This window comes from Suncus etruscus, chromosome 4 (genome assembly GCF_024139225.1).
Source record: "Suncus etruscus isolate mSunEtr1 chromosome 4, mSunEtr1.pri.cur, whole genome shotgun sequence".
NCBI classification, from domain to species: domain Eukaryota; kingdom Metazoa; phylum Chordata; class Mammalia; order Eulipotyphla; family Soricidae; genus Suncus; species Suncus etruscus.
The window spans coordinates 129,211,198-129,229,528 of NC_064851.1; the positions used below are offsets into that span (position 1 = coordinate 129,211,198).

At 31.7% G+C, this 18,331-nt stretch overlaps 1 protein-coding gene and 1 pseudogene across 1 annotated transcript in view; both read right to left on the reverse strand.

Annotated features, from left to right (window-relative positions):
• SGCZ (sarcoglycan zeta) overlaps window positions 1-18,331 on the reverse strand; it is a 1,030,117-nt gene that overhangs the window by 137,674 nt on the left and 874,112 nt on the right. Inside the window, exon 3 of the mRNA XM_049772438.1 lies at window positions 16,922-17,023. Within this exon, the coding sequence (XP_049628395.1) occupies window positions 16,922-17,023 (102 nt within the window). The remainder of the gene's footprint in view (window positions 1-16,921; window positions 17,024-18,331) is intronic.
• On the reverse strand, window positions 9,099-9,199 carry LOC126007658 (uncharacterized; annotated as a pseudogene).

The following is an 18,331-nucleotide window of genomic DNA, read 5'->3' on the forward strand; positions in this document are numbered from 1 at the left end:
AATTCACTCTATGTAGCAAATTTATGTAAGTTAATTGCAATTAGTAAACTTTAAACTTTAGGAAATTGTTCAACTATGAACTTCAAGACAGTTTAATAAACAGAAACATTTATTTAAAAGTCATTCAAAATTCTTCTTTGAACATAAAAGAACCTAGGTATTTCTTGAATTAAAATAGAAAATAATCTACCTTGTTATGTTTAACAAAGTTAATATTTTTCTAAGCAAGTACTTAAGTTCAGAATCATTTTCTCAGTTGTATTACCAGTAAACTAAAATTTAAATATTGTTATAAATTTAGACAAAATACAATGATTGACATCATAGTAGCTTCTAAGTTATTTTTATTACTATATTAATTTCTGAAAAGTGATATTTTGCTGCCCCACAATTGGGAAGAATATAGTAGAGTGCTTATCTTTGTCCTTGAATAAAGGTTTAATATAGTTGCTTATATAAGGTAATGGGACTTTAGCAAACTAGTCATAGTACGGTCTTGGGAAGTATTTACACAGTGGGATTCATCCTTTCTTCCTGTTAGAAATCAATTTTTACAATTCAGTCAACCTGTAACTGACCTAGAAAATAAAGTATAACATGGAGTGCCATCTTGGTCAACTCAAAAATGCCTGTGAAGATATTCTAGTTTATGAAGTCACAGAACACTTAATACAAACTAGAAAAGCTTCCTGGATAATTCACAAAATTGAGAGCTATATTAAATTCATAGGACTCTAAACTGTTGAGTTTACAAAAAAAAGCCTATAAAAATAATAGAAGAAAAAAATTCACTGCAACTGCTTGAAGGAAACCACAAAGACAGAAAATATACTGCTTTATAGTAGTATGTTTTAATAACCCACCTCAAAAATGCTTCCCAGCTAGATATGAAATGTCAGACAGTTACTAATTACACCTAAAATATATTGAAGAGGAATATTTTACCTTGGTATTTCAAAAATAAGAAAAAGAGAGATGAATTTAAATAAGGTATTTTATAAAAAAATAAAGCTACTGAAATAACTTTTACTTAACTAATCATAACTTGAACATCTGCTGAAATGAAGTAATAAATATAGGATACACACAAATGTGGATTTTAATCAAGTATTCCTTTTATTGCTTCCTTTGTTATTTCCTAGTCATTAAAATTTCAAAATTAATACTGTTTGTAACAGAGTTAAAGATCTGAACCATGTAATTCAGTTTGAGAATAGTGTCAGGGTCAAAGAAACAGTTCAGCAGTACAAAGCAAAATTTAAAGCTCAGAACTTTATTTGCATATCTTAAAAGCTATATAAAGAAACATTTAACATATAACTAAAATTGTATAAATATTTAGAAATATTTTCATAACATAATATAAATATTCAGTCTCATTAACATTTGAGTGTACAATAAATATGACTGTGAATGAATATGTCCATTTTAGAACAAGTGGTGAAATTCAGAATGTAAGTGATTCATATTTGATTATGGGGAAATAATTAATAGATTTTTATACTATACTATATTTATGTTTTCTATATACTAGACGACATATTTTTAAAGTGGCAGAAATTTGAGGTTGAAGGACTTAAGTTCCTCTGGAACTCACAAAAAAACAACAAAAATAAATCAGTTCATCCATTGGCTCTAGAAAATGTTTGATAAAAATCTGTAGAAAATACTCAGCAAAAAAGTGGTATTAACAAAATAAATTTAGTTAAAGTGCAGAATATAAAGAATTTTTGAGGTGTTCACAGCTACTCTGAGCTCCAATATTACTCATGGTAGGTATTGTGTATCAAATGTAGAGCCGTGTTCAACAATACCTTGTCTGCTGTACTATCTATTTGGCCCAGAATATACCTTTCTTAAGTCTGTAAGAGACAGTTAATATGGTAACATAAAGATTAGTTAAAATATTTTTCTATGACATCGACAAAAATGAATCCAAAAGACATCAAATGTAATATGTCTTATTCCTAAAACTTTTAAGATCTTCATAAGTCTGAGTAAGATTTTGATTAAAATTGATTGTTTTGTCATAGATATGCTCATATAAAGAACACCAAGCTTCATATAGACTGCTTATTACTTCAAAAAGATTTCAGTTGTTATCAAGAAAAACAATTAGCAGAAGAGATTATTCTCTAAAGTTTTTAATTATTTCATTAATGCAATCAATGATAATTTAGAAAATCCTGATCCAAATATGTCCCAAGTAGATCATGACTATAATAAATTAGGTCTTTACATTAATGAAGTTTACTATAACAACTTTAAATTAAAAGAAAGCTAAAGTACTTGTGATTTGATTTTATTTGGATAATTGTATAAAGTTTACGATGAAAAAAGTACCTATATTTTCCTAAAACTTTCTTGTAAAACTACTAAATTTTCACAAACTTCTACTTTGAAATTCTGTTTGTTTTACACACACATCCACATATATACATAGATATATGTATCTATATCTATATATATGCTTTTGCTTGCTTCTCATGTTAAGTTTATTTGAAGATATATTTGAAATAGTTACAAATCTATCCATCCCCAAACATCTTGGTTTGTAATAATTAATAGTAATAGGTTATTATGTGACTATATTAAATATTTGTAATTTTATTTGTTTTTTTTGTCTGTTTGTTTTTGTTTTATGGCCATACCCAGTGATGCTCAAGGGTTACTACTTCTGGCTATAAGCTCAGAAATCGCTCCTGGCTTTGGGGACCATATGGGATGTCGGGGATTGAATGGAGGTCCATCCTGTATCAGTAGTGTGAAAGGAAAACATCCAGTACTGTGCTATCGCTCTGGTCCCAAATATTTGTATTCTTAAAAACATTTTAGTGGCTCACTAGTGTAATACTAGTTAATTTTTAATACTGCAAGTTCAGAAATATTAAATAAAAGACTACCTAACACATTAAAATATATTAGCAAAGGCAACTGACCCTGACTTATGTCTGCTCAATGGCGTGCCACATGGTTCCCAGTTCCCAGACTCATACTGGAATGGTACTTTAGCACCATTGGATGTGGACCCATATCATATGGTGTATATATAAAGTAGTACTGGAATGACAGTACAGGAGATTGGTTCTTCTCTTACACGTGACCTATTTTTCTGTCTCTGTCTCTCTCTGTCTCTCTGTGTCTCTGTCTCTCTCTCACACACACAAACAAACAAACACACACAGAGCAATGCATAGAGCTATGCATAGAGCTTCAGCCCTCAAAGGGGTCCAACACACTAATGAAAATAACCAAAAAAATAGATCATAATATTATTAAATGCTTAGATATAGGTATTTGCATCTAAATAATCTAGGCACTTCTTCATTTCCATACATGAAGGATGAATTTAAATTCCATAGTAGTTAAACACTGCATGTATAAACCCCCCAATTTTTTTCTGTATATGTTTCTTTTATATCTTCCTTCTTAAAACAATTATTTTGTTCATACAAATTCTAAAATATATTTTATTATTATTTTTATTTACTGGAAGTAGTCATATTCAGGGGGGCTCCCAGGATACTACTGGTTCTGTGCTTCTTGTAAGAAATAGACCTTAAGGGATCAAGCCTGCATATGGCACATATAGGGCCAAGACCTTACTTCTTTTTCTATATATCTACCCCAAAAATAGATTTTTAAGGCAATGCACTCAAAATATTGAAGTTGACATTTAAGATATTTTGGTGTATAAAGCAAATGCCTTTGGAAAGAATATTCTGTAATTATGAGCCTCTCATCCATGGAAATTATTAATAAAATAAACATCACAAACAAGTAATCTATTTTCATATAAAAGAAGGATTTAATATTTGACATTATTATTATGTATGTATCTTAAATGTATTTTGAGACTCCTTTACCTATGAGGAATTGCATTAATCTTCTTAGAATGAAAGAACTTGTTCTATAACCTATTTCTTCAATAACACTAGCTTCCCTATCAAAAAATCAAATTTGAAATTCAAACAAATGCATTAATTTTAGTCCTACATAATTTTATCTTGTTTTTATTTATAATTCAAGAAAAGAGCATTTTTTCCTTAAATTTATGGTATCCCTTCAATAGCTCTGACCTTGTCTCATATATTATCTTATCCATGATTTGAATCTATCTATAGCTAACTATCTACTTAACACTTGAAGCTGTGTCATTTAAGCCATAATTTTGGTGAGAATTAACTATCTTATATCCAGATAAATATGTTTAATATAAAAACGAAGTTCAGGGCCGCCGAGGTGGCGCTAGAGGTAAGGTGTCTGCCTTGCAAGCACTAGCCAAGGGAAGACCTCGGTTCGTTCCCCTGGCGTCCCATATGGTCCCCTCAAGCCAGGGGCAATTTCTGAGCGCTTAGCCAGGAGTAACCCCTGAGCATCAAACAGGTGTGGCCCAAAAAAACAAAATAAATAAATAAAATAAAATAAATAAAAAGAAACTGATGACAATTAACATTTATTTTTATAAGAAAAAAGTGATAATTAGGGCCAGAGCAATGGCACAGTGGTAGGGTGTTTGCCTTGCACACAGCTGACCAAGGACAGACTGTAGTTCGATCCCTCGGAGGCCCATATGGTCTGTCAAGCCATGAGTGATTTCTGAGCACATAGCCAGGAGTAGCCCCTGACTGTCACCTGGTGTGGCACCAAAACAAACAAACAATAAATAAAAATAAACAAAAAAGAAAGAAAAAAGTGATAGTAACTGAAACATAGGAAAAAGAAAGTAACAGCCTCAAAGCTATTATTTCACAGATCAAATATAAAGAAGCATGCCTTTGACAGACTGAGAGTCTGATAGTAGACATTCATCCCTTGAGATACCCTAGATAGCTCTGAGGACCTATAGGAATATGCTGTCCTGATTTATTAAGACTTTTGACTGGCAGAATTCTTCAAATCAAATCATAAAATTGTACTCACAGGTTATGGAATGAAGTTAATAGTGAATTATTTTATGGCTCACAAAAATAAATAGATTTCATATTCAAATCCCAATAATTCATCAATATCCAGCTCAGATGCTTTTAGATAAGCTGCACAAGTCTCAAATGATCTATCAGGGATATAGAAGGATTCCCAGGTGATGCTCAAGTGGTGTGGGTTCACATTGGTGATTTTGAGTCACACCAGGCAGGCAGTTCAATAGAAAGGTACAAGGCTCAGACAGGAGTCTGAAATTAGTACTGCAGGCTAAGGATGTGATTTTTGCTTGGCCTTGTGGTGCTAGTGATACCCAGGCTGCCCTGGCGGTGCTGGAGGCTTCAGAATCACAAACATTGATATTTAGGAACCAAATTGTATCCAGGCATATATTCTAACTGCTGTAATTTTTTCCAACCCTGAAAATCTGAAATTAAGGTCAAAATAGTTTCACAAATCCTGCTCCAATACTGACTATACAAAGTTAGAATTTCTATTATCCTTTAAGCTTTTTAGAGAATGCAGGTTAGAACTACTTTGTCTCTTTATAAATAAGAAATGAATATAGCTACTATTTTTATGACACCTAAGGCAGTTCTAATGGCTAATCCCACAATGGTTTTTTTTATTGTTAAGATTTGTGAAATAAACACAAAAGATCAGGGGAAAAGGTTAACCTATTACATTTGTCTTCCACGACAGAAACATTTTTGTTGTCTGATTTTAATTTATGATTTTTTAACACACTATTTTCCCAAAAAAGTAAATATCTACTGAAATTCATTTTTTTCTTCTGATATTTTCTTTCATATACTAATATAGAATTTAAACTATTTCACCAGGCAATTATCAGGCCCAACTATAGGTAATGCTTATTTCTGCAGTCATGAAATTTATGCTTTTGATCTATTTCCTTTGCAATTCAAACAAAATATTTCATATCACACTATAGTATCTATTATTTCTGTGCCATGAGAAAAAGGGACAATTTTTGTTATGAACTTACTGCACATATTATTTAAGTCTAATAGTTAAGGCAGTATGGTTCAAAGATGCTGATCAAACATATTATAGTGTCATTAAATGACACTGGTGATTTGCAATTATACAGAGTGAAAGGATGTGTATGCAACAAATGTAGACTGTAATATATACATCTATATAAAAGAAATTATATTAAGTTAAAAATCAGAACACCTTACAAGTTACACTCTAAATGTATTTCTCACCATGGTTAATGTTCAAATATGTTTCAAAAATACTGAACTAATTATGGTAGACTGCTTGCAAAACTTTGTACACTTTCAGTGAAATTTATTCGTGATGACTCAAATGATCCAAGAGAGCAAATATCAGCCTAGATACTCTTGTTGGAATTGTTAATATTAATATTTTTGGGGGGCACACCCAGTGGAGCTGATGGGTTGCTCCTGGCTCTGTTCAGAAATTGCTCCTGGCTTGGAGGACCATATGGGATGCTGGTGATCGAACCTGTGTCCATATTGGGTCAGCTGTGAGCAAGGCAAACTCCCAATGGCTGTGCTAGCACTCCGAACCCAGAATTGTTCATTTTGGCAGCAAATAGATTCACCAGTTGGACGACAATTTTTTGAAGCTTCATTATGAGGAATGACACTGATGCCTCATTAAAATCTCATTTATTGAAGAGTGACCGTTTTTAATTTTAAGTAAAAAAATCATTAAATGAATTATTTAAAAATAAAATCCATATCATGAGTCTCAGAAAAATATTTTATAGAAATCTCAGAATCTTCATGAATAAAAATATGAAGAAAATAGCTTTATGGAGTCAACATGATTTTTCTTATCCTTTTTTCACTTGCAATGCCTATTTTAAAACAGAAAGATACAGATATAATAGGCTGGCACACATGGGCTTGTTCTTGGCCCAAAGTTTTTGTACTATGATCTGAAGGTAGGTTACATACCTTCTCTGAGCCAAATATTTTTGACTCATCTATAAAGTGATTTTATTAATATCTACCTCATATATGTTGCTGTATTTGTATTTGATGCATGTGCATAACAGGACCTTTGTAGCTAATCACTTTAAGCACACACCCTATTTTAAAAAATTAACTACCTACCCTGTTTTCCCTAATCCCCTTACATTGTCTTCCCTAAAAAAAGAAGCATACACCCTGTTTGATCCCTTCTCACTTTCTACTTGATTGGCTGACCCAGAGTCCACACACTATTCTTACTCTCCCTTAATATATATATATATACATTTTCCACTTACAATAAAATCAGTTACTCTCCCAAAGTGGCTGGTGGGTGTTGTTTGTGAGTACATTTCTTCCCTGAGTTCCAACCTCCCCAATGACTTCTACATATTGGGATCTCACTCCAACAGGGTAATTTATATAGATGTTCATATAGCAGACATAAAATAATAAAAATATTACTTGGTAATTATGTGAAGAAACTATTCAAGATAAATTAATAGATACCTGAAATATAATTAGCTGAATTTTTTAAGATAGGCAATTCCTGAAAGTGAATTAGGATGTTTACAGTTATGTAACATTTACTAGGATTATGATGTTAAAGAGGTGTAACACATACTAGCAACACAATTTTACTATTCATTTAATATATATCTGTTTAGTTTCTAATATATTGTCTGCCCACCTTAAAGGTAGAAAGATGATGTTACCTATATTAGTTATTTGTGCAGTTTTGATATTTTTTGTTCATATTTGGACTATACAGCCCCTATTGCAATGTCTTGTATCTGAGTGAAGAAAAGAATAAAAGTAAGATGTATGTGTGTGTGGGGAGGGTGTATATAGGTATGACTGATAAAGAAACATTAGTATTTTATCCTCTCATTCCTATACAAGATTATCTGTACTGAAACTAGCCATTTATTTTCTCCCATGAGTCCAGGTTAACACTAATACACATAAATAAAAATATTGATTCATTAAAAATACATACAGGAGAATAGCATAGGAAAAATTAGTGTGAGAGATACTATAGGAGATAAAATGTTTGCCTTTTCTCTGTCTGGCTGCAATTCAATCATTGTACCTCATATAATTCCTAGAGCACAAACAGAAGTAAACTCATTAGGTGTGGGCCAAAAACCAAAGACACTTAAAAATGTAAATGAAAGCAATGGTACACACATCTCCTATTGGGGCAGGCAGGAATTGACACTCTTATGTCTGAGAGAGTATAAAAGTAAGTTAAATCAACAAGACTTGCTGGCAATTTTCCTGGTATACACTAATAACACTGCATGGTAAAGAAAATACTGGAAAAAACAGGTGTATAATTAATAAACATTTGTTATAAACAAATTAACAACTCAGTTTTCAAGTAATTAGGAATCTAAAACTCCACCATAAACATCTTCAAAACTTGTCGAACTGGGCCCGGAGCAATAGAAGAGCAGGCAGGGGGTTTTCCTTGCACGTGTCTGACCAAGATTTGATCTTCTACATCTCATATGGTCCAGTAAACTGCCAGGAGTAATTTTAAGTGCAGAGCCAGGTGCTTATATTACTGAACATGCCCATTTATGTCACCACAAAAAATTAAATAAAATAAACAAACAAATAGAAACTTGAACAATGAGAAAAATTAAAAAGCTCAACTGCAGTTGTTAATAGGGACAGAAATCTAGCAAGTCTGAAAGTCCATCAAAGTGCTTGAACCTAGAAGATGAGGACCTAAACCCAACACTCAACGTACTGGCTCTCCTGAGAAATTAAGCAATCAATACTAGAAATTTAACCACTCAAAGAACTGTTTCAGAAGATGCGATATTAAATACAAATAGAACTGAAGGAGCTTAAGAACATGATAACTAGCCATAGGAGCAGAATATCATATGAGGAAAGCTATATAAACTCAAAGAAAAAATACAAGCCAGTTTTGATATGAAAATTAAAAAAAAGAGAGCTGGAGAGATAGCACAATGGCAAGGCGTTTGCCTTGCATGAAGAAGGATGGTGGTTCGAATCCCAGCATCCCATATGGTCCCCGGAACCCACCAGGGGTTATTTCTGGGCATAGAGCTAGAAGTAACCCCTGAGCGCAGCCAGGTGTGACCCAGAAAACAAAAAAAAAGAGAGATAAAAAGAGGAAAAAACTGTCACATACAAGACAAGTGTATCTTGTCTCACCCTAATTTACATATATTTTATAATATGAAAGACTTCAAGAATTTGTGTTATCCTTATACAGGAACTATGCTACACTTCTCTGAATCATTCTGATTTTGTACTCTTAAAACAAATTCCTAATTTACTTTTTTATTCTGAGAAAAGTTACTTCTCAGATCATTTAAAATTGCTGACTCATATCTTAAGCACTTTAGAGTCTACCTTTAAAATTATCGTCTTTTAAGCAAAAGGCACATAAAAAGTTTCTCAGTAACACATCATTAGAGCAATATAAATTAAGACAACAATGAGATATCATTTCATGCCAATGGTATTGGCATATATCAGAAATGATAGGAACAATTTCTGCTGGTAAAGTTGTGATGAAAAAGGAACTCTCAAGCTGGTAGAAAGCTTATCTGGTTGACCCCTATCGGAAGAATACCCTAAAATGAATCTAACACTAGGACTTAAAAAACATTCATTACAAAGGATTGTGCACACCATTTTTATTGATACACAAGACCTTAGAAATTAACTGATGTGTCTGACCCCAGATGAATAGATTATAATCATGTGATGATATACATATATATACATATACATATATATTGTGTATATATATTTACATATATACACAATGGAATACTATACAACTGCATGGAACAATGAAACTATGCAATTTTCTGCAACCTAGTTGGGAACGAAAGATATTCATGTTGAGTGCAGTAAGCTAGAAGAAAGACAAGTACAGCATGATATCGCTAATTCTTTTATAAAGAATAACTGAATGAAGAAACTGAATATAATGTAGTAATGGAAGGATGCCTAAATCACCCATGACTCCAGACATTTCTCCAGGGAGGCAACATATCCCCATGATTAGGATTACCCTCACATGTGTCACTGAGTCATCTGTCCTCTTTCACAGAGATCTCTGGTTAAGAGAGAGATTACATATCAGCCATTAATATCACGCATTGGGATAGAGAAGAAGCAAATTCCAAAATCAATCAGGAAAGAAGGGAAATAATAAAAAACAGTGGTCAGAACTGTGTTGCTTTGGTAATATGGGAAAGTGGTTTACCTATATATCCAAATCTTAGACTCAAAAACATTGAAAACATGTGAACTAAGCTGCAACAATTAAATTTTTAATATGCATGTTAAGGTAACAGGATCTGGGAGTGGAGGATGACAGAGTATGAGAGCACTGGTGGTGTGAGTTGACACTGGTGGCAGAATTGGTGTTTAAATATTATATGTCAGCAACTAAATTATCAATAATTTTGTTAATCAGTTATTTAATTAAAATTGCTTTAAATATATACTCTCCTTGTTAAAATATTAGTCAGATAATAAATATTTGATCAATTTAAACAATGCAAAGCATTTAATATAACAATATTGACTTTTTAAAAATGAGAATTTTGAGTTGAACACTGAATGAAAGGTTTCAACTTTTACCATATTCTAGTTTGATAATTTTCATGACTCCTTAGTACTTCAAATATTAAAACTACTAAGATTTAATTTAAACATAATAGAAGCATGAACAGAACAGTTAAATAAGGGATAAAACAACTACAAACTACCAGAGTGAGAACTCAAAACAAATGCTGAAATTCAGAAGTAGAATGCTAACTTCTGTTGAGTTACATTGTGGGCTAAGAGATAGTACAGAGATAACTCCCTATAAATCCTTGGAGAAAAATGGTCCCCTGAGCATCACCAGATATAGCTTGAAGGCCTATATGCTTTTTAGGGTGACTCAGATATTCCCAGATAATGGAGGTCAAAGTCAGAACGTTTTGTCCTTGGACTTTCACACTGAAAATCAAACAATCATTATGAGAAGCCTCCTGAATACTGTTTGAGAGGTACCCACCCCCCGCCAAATCATCCTCAGAATGTCCCAGAAAAACTGAAATATAATAGCATAAATACAAATTCATTAAAAATTATATTACTTTTACATCACTAAAAATGACATCTTTTCTCCATAAGCATAAAAGAAAATAAGAAAAATAAATAGAAAATTTATTTCCATAAACAATAAGAACCACAAAAATGATTGACAAGAAATTTGTAATGCTCACTTGAAGACCATCAAGAGTTATTCCAGAGTAACACAAATTAAATTCTCAAATAAAAAATAGAGAGAGTCATTTTCCTAGATAGAAAAAATCCAAACTATAAAGATGTCATTTTCCCACAAATTAAATGTAACTATAATTAAGTTCCCAATAGGGACTTTCATGTAACTTGACAGCTGATTATTAAGTTCATTTAGAAGAGAAAATGCACAATAGGCAAAAAGCTTTTGAAAGAGAGAAATTAAAAGGAACATTGTCTAACAGTTATAAGAATAATTCTAAAGTAAATTTTATTGTAGTCAAAGTATATTGAAAAAACAGTACAGAAAGACCAGAAATAAATCTGTGTACACACAGGAATTCAATACATGAATTTAAAAAATATTTTTTCAAATCAGTGAGTACAAAATAACTAATTTTTATTATTTTGGACTATTGGTCATGAAAGTAAGAAAGTGAGTGGCAAGAGAAAGAGAAAGGGCTGTAGCAGTGGCGCAGGCAGTAGGGCATTCACCTTGAACGCTAGGAGGGACTGCAGTTCCATACCCCGTGGTCCTCCAAGCCAGGAGCGATTATTGAGCCCATAACCAGGAGTAACCCCGAAGTGTCACTGGTTGTGTACCCAAAACAAGACAAACAAAAAAAAAAAGAGAAGAATAAAAGAAAAGTCATAGACTCAAGAAAAAGAGTGGAAGAGAGGTATGGGAAGGAAGCAAAGAGCAAAAGAAGGATATAAAATGCCAAAATAGGGGCCGGGAAGGTGGCGCTAGAGGTAAGGTGTCTGCCTTGCAAGCGCTAGCGTAGGACGGACCGCGGTTCGATCCCCGGGCGTCCTATATGGTCCCCCCAAGCCAGGGGCGATTTCTGAGCGCATAGCCAGGAGTAACCCCTGAGCGTCAAATGGGTGTGGCCCAAAAACCAAAAAAAAAAAAAATGCCAAAATAGAAAAATCTTCAAATTTTTCTCTCACAGAGCTTAACATATTAAGCTGCAATTTTTTTAAAAAAATAAACTTTTCTTAAAACAGTCAACTCTTTAATCAAAATGTCATAATCTTGAGAATGAATTTAGGAAAAAATGAGATATTTCATAGAAGAATATATGTGGTCAAAGTGGTGTGAATCCTTACCCTACTCTCATATTTCCTCCAGAAAAGCAATGTTAATTTATTTCTGAGTTAACCAACCCACATAAACATATTTGCATAGATGAAAAGAAGGTAATAATGTAGCTATGTAATTAAAATTTCAACCAAATCTATATAACTTTATATGTACTGGAGTCACCTACAGACATAGAAAGGGCCAACTATATCAATGGTTTTAAAACAACCTATTTCTGGCACAAATCATTTAGATAAACATATTTTCCTGTATAGACAAGTAGCTACATAGTATCTGCAAATTATATTACTTTCTGTTAGGTATATGCTTTATATTTTATTTTTGTAAATTTTAATAAAACCGTAGCTCACATAATAAAGCAGCAAAATAAATTGTGAAAAGGAAACTATGGTCCTAGTTCCTGAGACTAAAAATGATACATCATACACAAAATACTATTTAGTAGACAAGGACAAATTCACATAGTAAAAAATAGCAAATGACATAAATAATTCTAGGAATGATGCTCACTCAAAGTAAGAATATAGCTAAAACTAATTAGAGAACTTGGGACCAAAGAGAAAGCATAGTATATAGGTTGCCTGCCTTGCACTCTATTGACTGGGTTCATCCCCAACGTGCTAAAATGGTCACCCAAACTTGCCAACACTAATCTCTGAGCATAGAATTAGGAACAATCCATAACACTCTTGGGTGTGTCCCCCAAGCAAAAACGTACATTGACATTATTATAGCCGTGTAATACAAAAATGATAAAAGATTAAGAACTACTAGTTCTATATTTAGAAAAATAACACTGAACATCAAAAACCAGTGATATAATAGAGAAAATTCCCAGAATAAAATAAATAAAAATCTAAAAATGTATTAGGAAAAACTGATGTTTTTCACTAGAAAACTTCCTGACCTCAGAATGTTGGGGCTCTTTTTGAAAATATTAAAAACTACCCTTTAATGGAGCAATGCATTAAAAGAAAAGAAAGGATTGGAAATTAGTAATGTTTTCAGTCAAGGATGAAGACAATGAGGCAATTTTTAGCAAAACATTTTCAAGACTGAGTAACAGACTAACACAACTAATAGAAAACAATGAAGAACTGAATGATTCAAAAAATGAATTCAGGAATGAAGACTCCATAATAAACGGAGGAGTTGAATCTGGCAACCATATATATGCAAAGTCGGAACCCAAGTTCCAAGGCAATTAAAACCGCTGAACAGAATGTAAATATTATGAACTCTGATGAAGGAAAAATAATGCAATTACCAAAAAATTGAAAATGAAGAAAGGTGAGGACAAATTGGAGAGAAGCTAATCATTTCAAATTGCACTGCAGGGAGTTAATGAACACTGACTAGAATTAAAACATGGAGCTAATGCATCTAACTTCTAATGGTATTCATAATCTATTCTTAACCATAAAAAACAAGATTAAAATCATTGTGGTTAAAATAAAATCTGGTCATGTGCTTTGGTAATTTTTCCTTTTAAGACTTTGTTATTCAATTACATACATTAATTCTAAGTAGAATTTATAGATATCAAACTCTTTTATGTGATAATATTGACCATCTGTTAAAGTTATTTTTATGAGTATAAAATGATTTGGCAATGACTGTGCTTTTTAAAATAAGTGAAGGCATTAGAGTAAAATATTAAATTTCCTTATATCAAACACATACGTATATAGTGATAATGATAATGAAATGCTTAGAAAGACCTGCGTATATCTATTTGTATAGAAGTGTTTTGTATGGGGATAAGAAACGTTGAATATGGGAAAAAAAGAGAGTGAGAGACTAAGAGAGAGAGAGAAACTAAGAGAGAGAGAGACAGATACTGAGAAAGATAGAGATCTAGTGAGTTAGATATAATTGAGAGCTGACAAGTATCACATGAAGTAATATTTAGAGATTCCCAAGAGCAAAATGGTGGGATGCATCTTTTTCATTTGACAATCATTAAACCACATTACAAATCCAGACTCATTAAACCTCAACAAATATATCTCAATCATATTTACATAAAATTGAATGGCTATATAACCTAATTTTCTAATTTTTCATAGAAGTTGACCTAATAGAGACTTGTGCATTCAAGATCAATTCAGATTGTTAACATTGTCATATTAATGTAATACAGTCCCAGAACTCACACCTTCATGTTATTTGCATCTGAAAAAGAGATTGCATTTGATTTCAGAGAATTTTACTGACAACTTGTTCCCTGGACACAGTGTTACTTTTGGGCTTGAAGGTATTTCCATAATAGAGACTAATGTGATTTCTTGTGTATAATATTTGACTGCTTAGATTAAAATTTAATCTAAAGGAGAAAAGTGTAATAGATTAAAAAATAAAAACAAATAGATATTTGGCACTGAGGATGGGATTTCAGTTAACTCATAGTTATTATGTTGGGATTTTTAACAGATGCAAGTGTTTAAGGGAATCGACATTTTCTGTCTCATCACTACTACATTTCTATATATGGGATTATTTAATAAGAAAGTGATTTTTATAAGAAATGGTTTATTTCAGTGTAAAGTATTGGCAAAATTTAAAAACAACAAACAGCACTGATTCAGGAAAATACACAACTATATTGAGAAGAAAAATTTACAAGTCAAAGTTATTTTACACAGTATTTTTATTGAATTGACTACGCTAAGTATTCTTTAAATAATAAAATTTAGATAAAATAATCTGAAGTGTGTTATATAATATTTAAATATACAAATGTGCTGTATTTAAAGGTAAAGTGTATAATTTAAAAATATTAAAAAATCATTTATAGCCATATTACTGATTTTTTTCTTTCTTTTTTCAAAAGTAGCATATGAGTGAGTCTCTTGTTCACCACAGCCTCTGTTGACTGATGGTCCACCTGGCTCACACCTGTCTGTGCTATGCCACACTTCCCACCCCAAAACAAGCCATACTTAGGAGACTTGGTGAGCACATTTAAAGGAATAGGGTGTGAAGGAATCAAACCAATTTCAATCCTACAGTTTGGTTTCAGACATGTTTTGAATTTGTGGCTGTAAACGTTTCCAGTTTTCAGTCCAAGAGTCACACCTGATCTTTCATGCTTGAAAATTAGAAGATGTTTTATTCAGTTCTTTGAAGGTGTGAACATACATCCAGGTATCCCACAGTAATCTGAGTTAAAACAGATGCCCATTCTCTGGAAAATGTTCAGGCTGAGAAGGTAAATGCTTTGACCTATTTACAATCAGAGGGCTTTAGAGTCATATCTGAGTTGTATTTCAAGGAATCTCTCAAAATTGACTCAGTGATTTTGAAGCTATATTTTTGTTTATTGAGGGCAATTTATTAAAAAATATTCTATTTAAGCTATTTTTACTTGCTCATATTAGGCATTTTACTAATTTTCATGTCTAAGTTTTAATTTCTCCAAACATTTAACTTTAATAGTACCAAACAATAAGAACTTGGTCAGTAATTGGCAAGTGGGTAACTAACAATCAGAGATAAGATACTAACACCAGTCATGCTGACCTTGTTGAAACATCTATATAAACTCATTTTTCAAATTAAGGTATTCATGCATGTTTCTTTTGTTCTATTTGTCTGATTCAAATCAAGTAAGTAAAATAACCACATTATAAAATCATAGGCATGAGTTGCATTTACTATATTAGTAAAAAACTAAAGTCTCAGATATGTAATCTAAAATATAAAAAAAGGTATTATTATTCTGGTAAGAAGTTTCATGAAAAGGAATCCTTTATTTGTGTTCACTTTGATATTTTAAACATTTATAGTTTCAGTGATTAAATTGTAGATTTCTATGAAAATTCCATTTGTTCTTATACTTTACAATGGAAATACTGAACATTATTTTAGTTTAAAATAGACAATCACATTTCTAAAATAAAATAAAATTTTCTATAATGTATCAATTACATATTAATGTTTGTTTATACATTTATTTACATATATAAAAACATATCCAAGGAAAAGGCCAGAAGACTTGAAGTATTAGAAGTCATTTTTTTACATAAACAAAATACTACCTTCTGAGTAGTAACTTCTGAGAAATAATCCATATACACTAAAGTGAAAAATGGCTAAACCATAGTCTTGATTTGTAACATGATGGTAAGTGATAAAACTCATATAACACGCACACTCTACATATTTTAAAGTATAAATAATATTACTTGTTTAAATAATATATCCTCAATTTAATCTCTACATAGATTCCTGATAATTTTGTATGTATGTATAATTCTGTATGTGTATAATTTAGTGAATTAAAATAATTTATACAAATCTGATTCTCTAATAAATTATTCAAGATGCAGCAAAAGCCCCTTTTGAATTTGTTATTACTCTATATTTTTAACTTTCATTAAAAATAGAGGGGCAAATTTTATGGGCAAATAAAAGCAACTGTAGTTTAATTCACAAACATTCTCTGATCTGTCAATTTGAAACTATCTTTCTACACTGATTTTTTATGTGTTTCATTATTTAGTCCTTTTTTTTTCAAAGAGCATTTTAGTTAAAGGAAATATATAAAGGAAAGATATAGGGGATTCTATCCTTGAGTTTTAAGCTAAAACATTGCCTTTTGAATTATCTTTGAGAGTAAGCCAAAGCCAGTATCACATACCTTTCGGGAATGAATTTCTTTCACATACAATGGAAGTAGAAACTCAGATATACCTTCAAGTCGGACTCCCTTCTTGGTGACTCTCAGATTTCCCATACCATCCTACAAGCAATGAAATATAGTTCACTTTTAGGTTAGAGACTAAATAACTCGCCATTAATTTATTAGGCCTAAATTGAGAAAACAGTAAGCTCAAATTAGTGATGACTTAAAGAATATGAGAGATTCAATCTATTTAATGAATGAATGCAGCAGTTTTCATGGATATAGAAGGATGTTTGCAAATGACAAGGATGGAGAAATGTAAAGAATTCAATATTTTCTCCTAACTCTATTAGACTAGAATTTATGAACTTGTACTTGTTCTAGAACCTTCATCCATTGTTGGTGAGAATATTGTCTAGTTAAGACTGTATGTATGAAAAGATCATGGAGATCTTTCAAAATTATAGGAATAGAACTATACTACCATGGGATACCTCTTCTTGGTTCATGTCCCCCAAATATAAAATCATTAATAGAAAAAATGTATGTACACCTATTTTATTTCAGTATATAATACAAAAACCCAAGCATAAAAATACCTCAAATACTTAATTTATACTAGTGATCAAATTGTGAGATTGTATACAATGGAATACTATAAACTTTAAGAAAGAACAAAATAATGCAATTTCTCAGTATATAGATGAAACCAGAGAAATACTGAATAAATTGAGGTAGAGGAAAGAGACAGTAACAGAATGATCTCTCATGTGTGACAAAGATGCACAGCAAAGTAGCAACAAAATGCCAAAGAAAACACAATAGGTGAACTGATTTGCAGAACTAAGTTTGTGAGGGCAGGGACTTTGAAAGTGAGAGTCACTAGGAACCTTAAGGGAAAATGATGGGTCCAATGATGATGGACTTGGTGTTAGATCTATGTACATAAGAAGCCATCATTAACAGTACTGTAAGTTACAGAAACTTAATCATTAAAAACGTTTGTAAAATAAAAAGGCAATCAGAAGAAAAACTAGAAGTCTGTACTTTCTTCATGTATTAACCAATTAACTATTAGGTAAAATGTTACCTGACAATTGTAGACAACTACATTTGCAGACATTAAGTAATATTTTTATTACAAGTCTATACCTATTTCAGTAATAATTAAGTAGTCACATTTGTTTAATAAATTTAACAAATAATGATTGTTAAGAATAAAGTTGCTATTCATATCTCGAGTAAAGAATCTGTTTGTAGAAAATAAACCTCTATGAGAAGACTAAATATGTACACAAATTACACTTTTTTTTGTCACGTTAAGCAATGTTGAGTGGTTATACCTGGAAGTGCTCAGGGAAATATAAGAAATACCAGGGATCAAACTGGAGTCATCTGCATACAAGGCAGGCTCTCTACCACTGT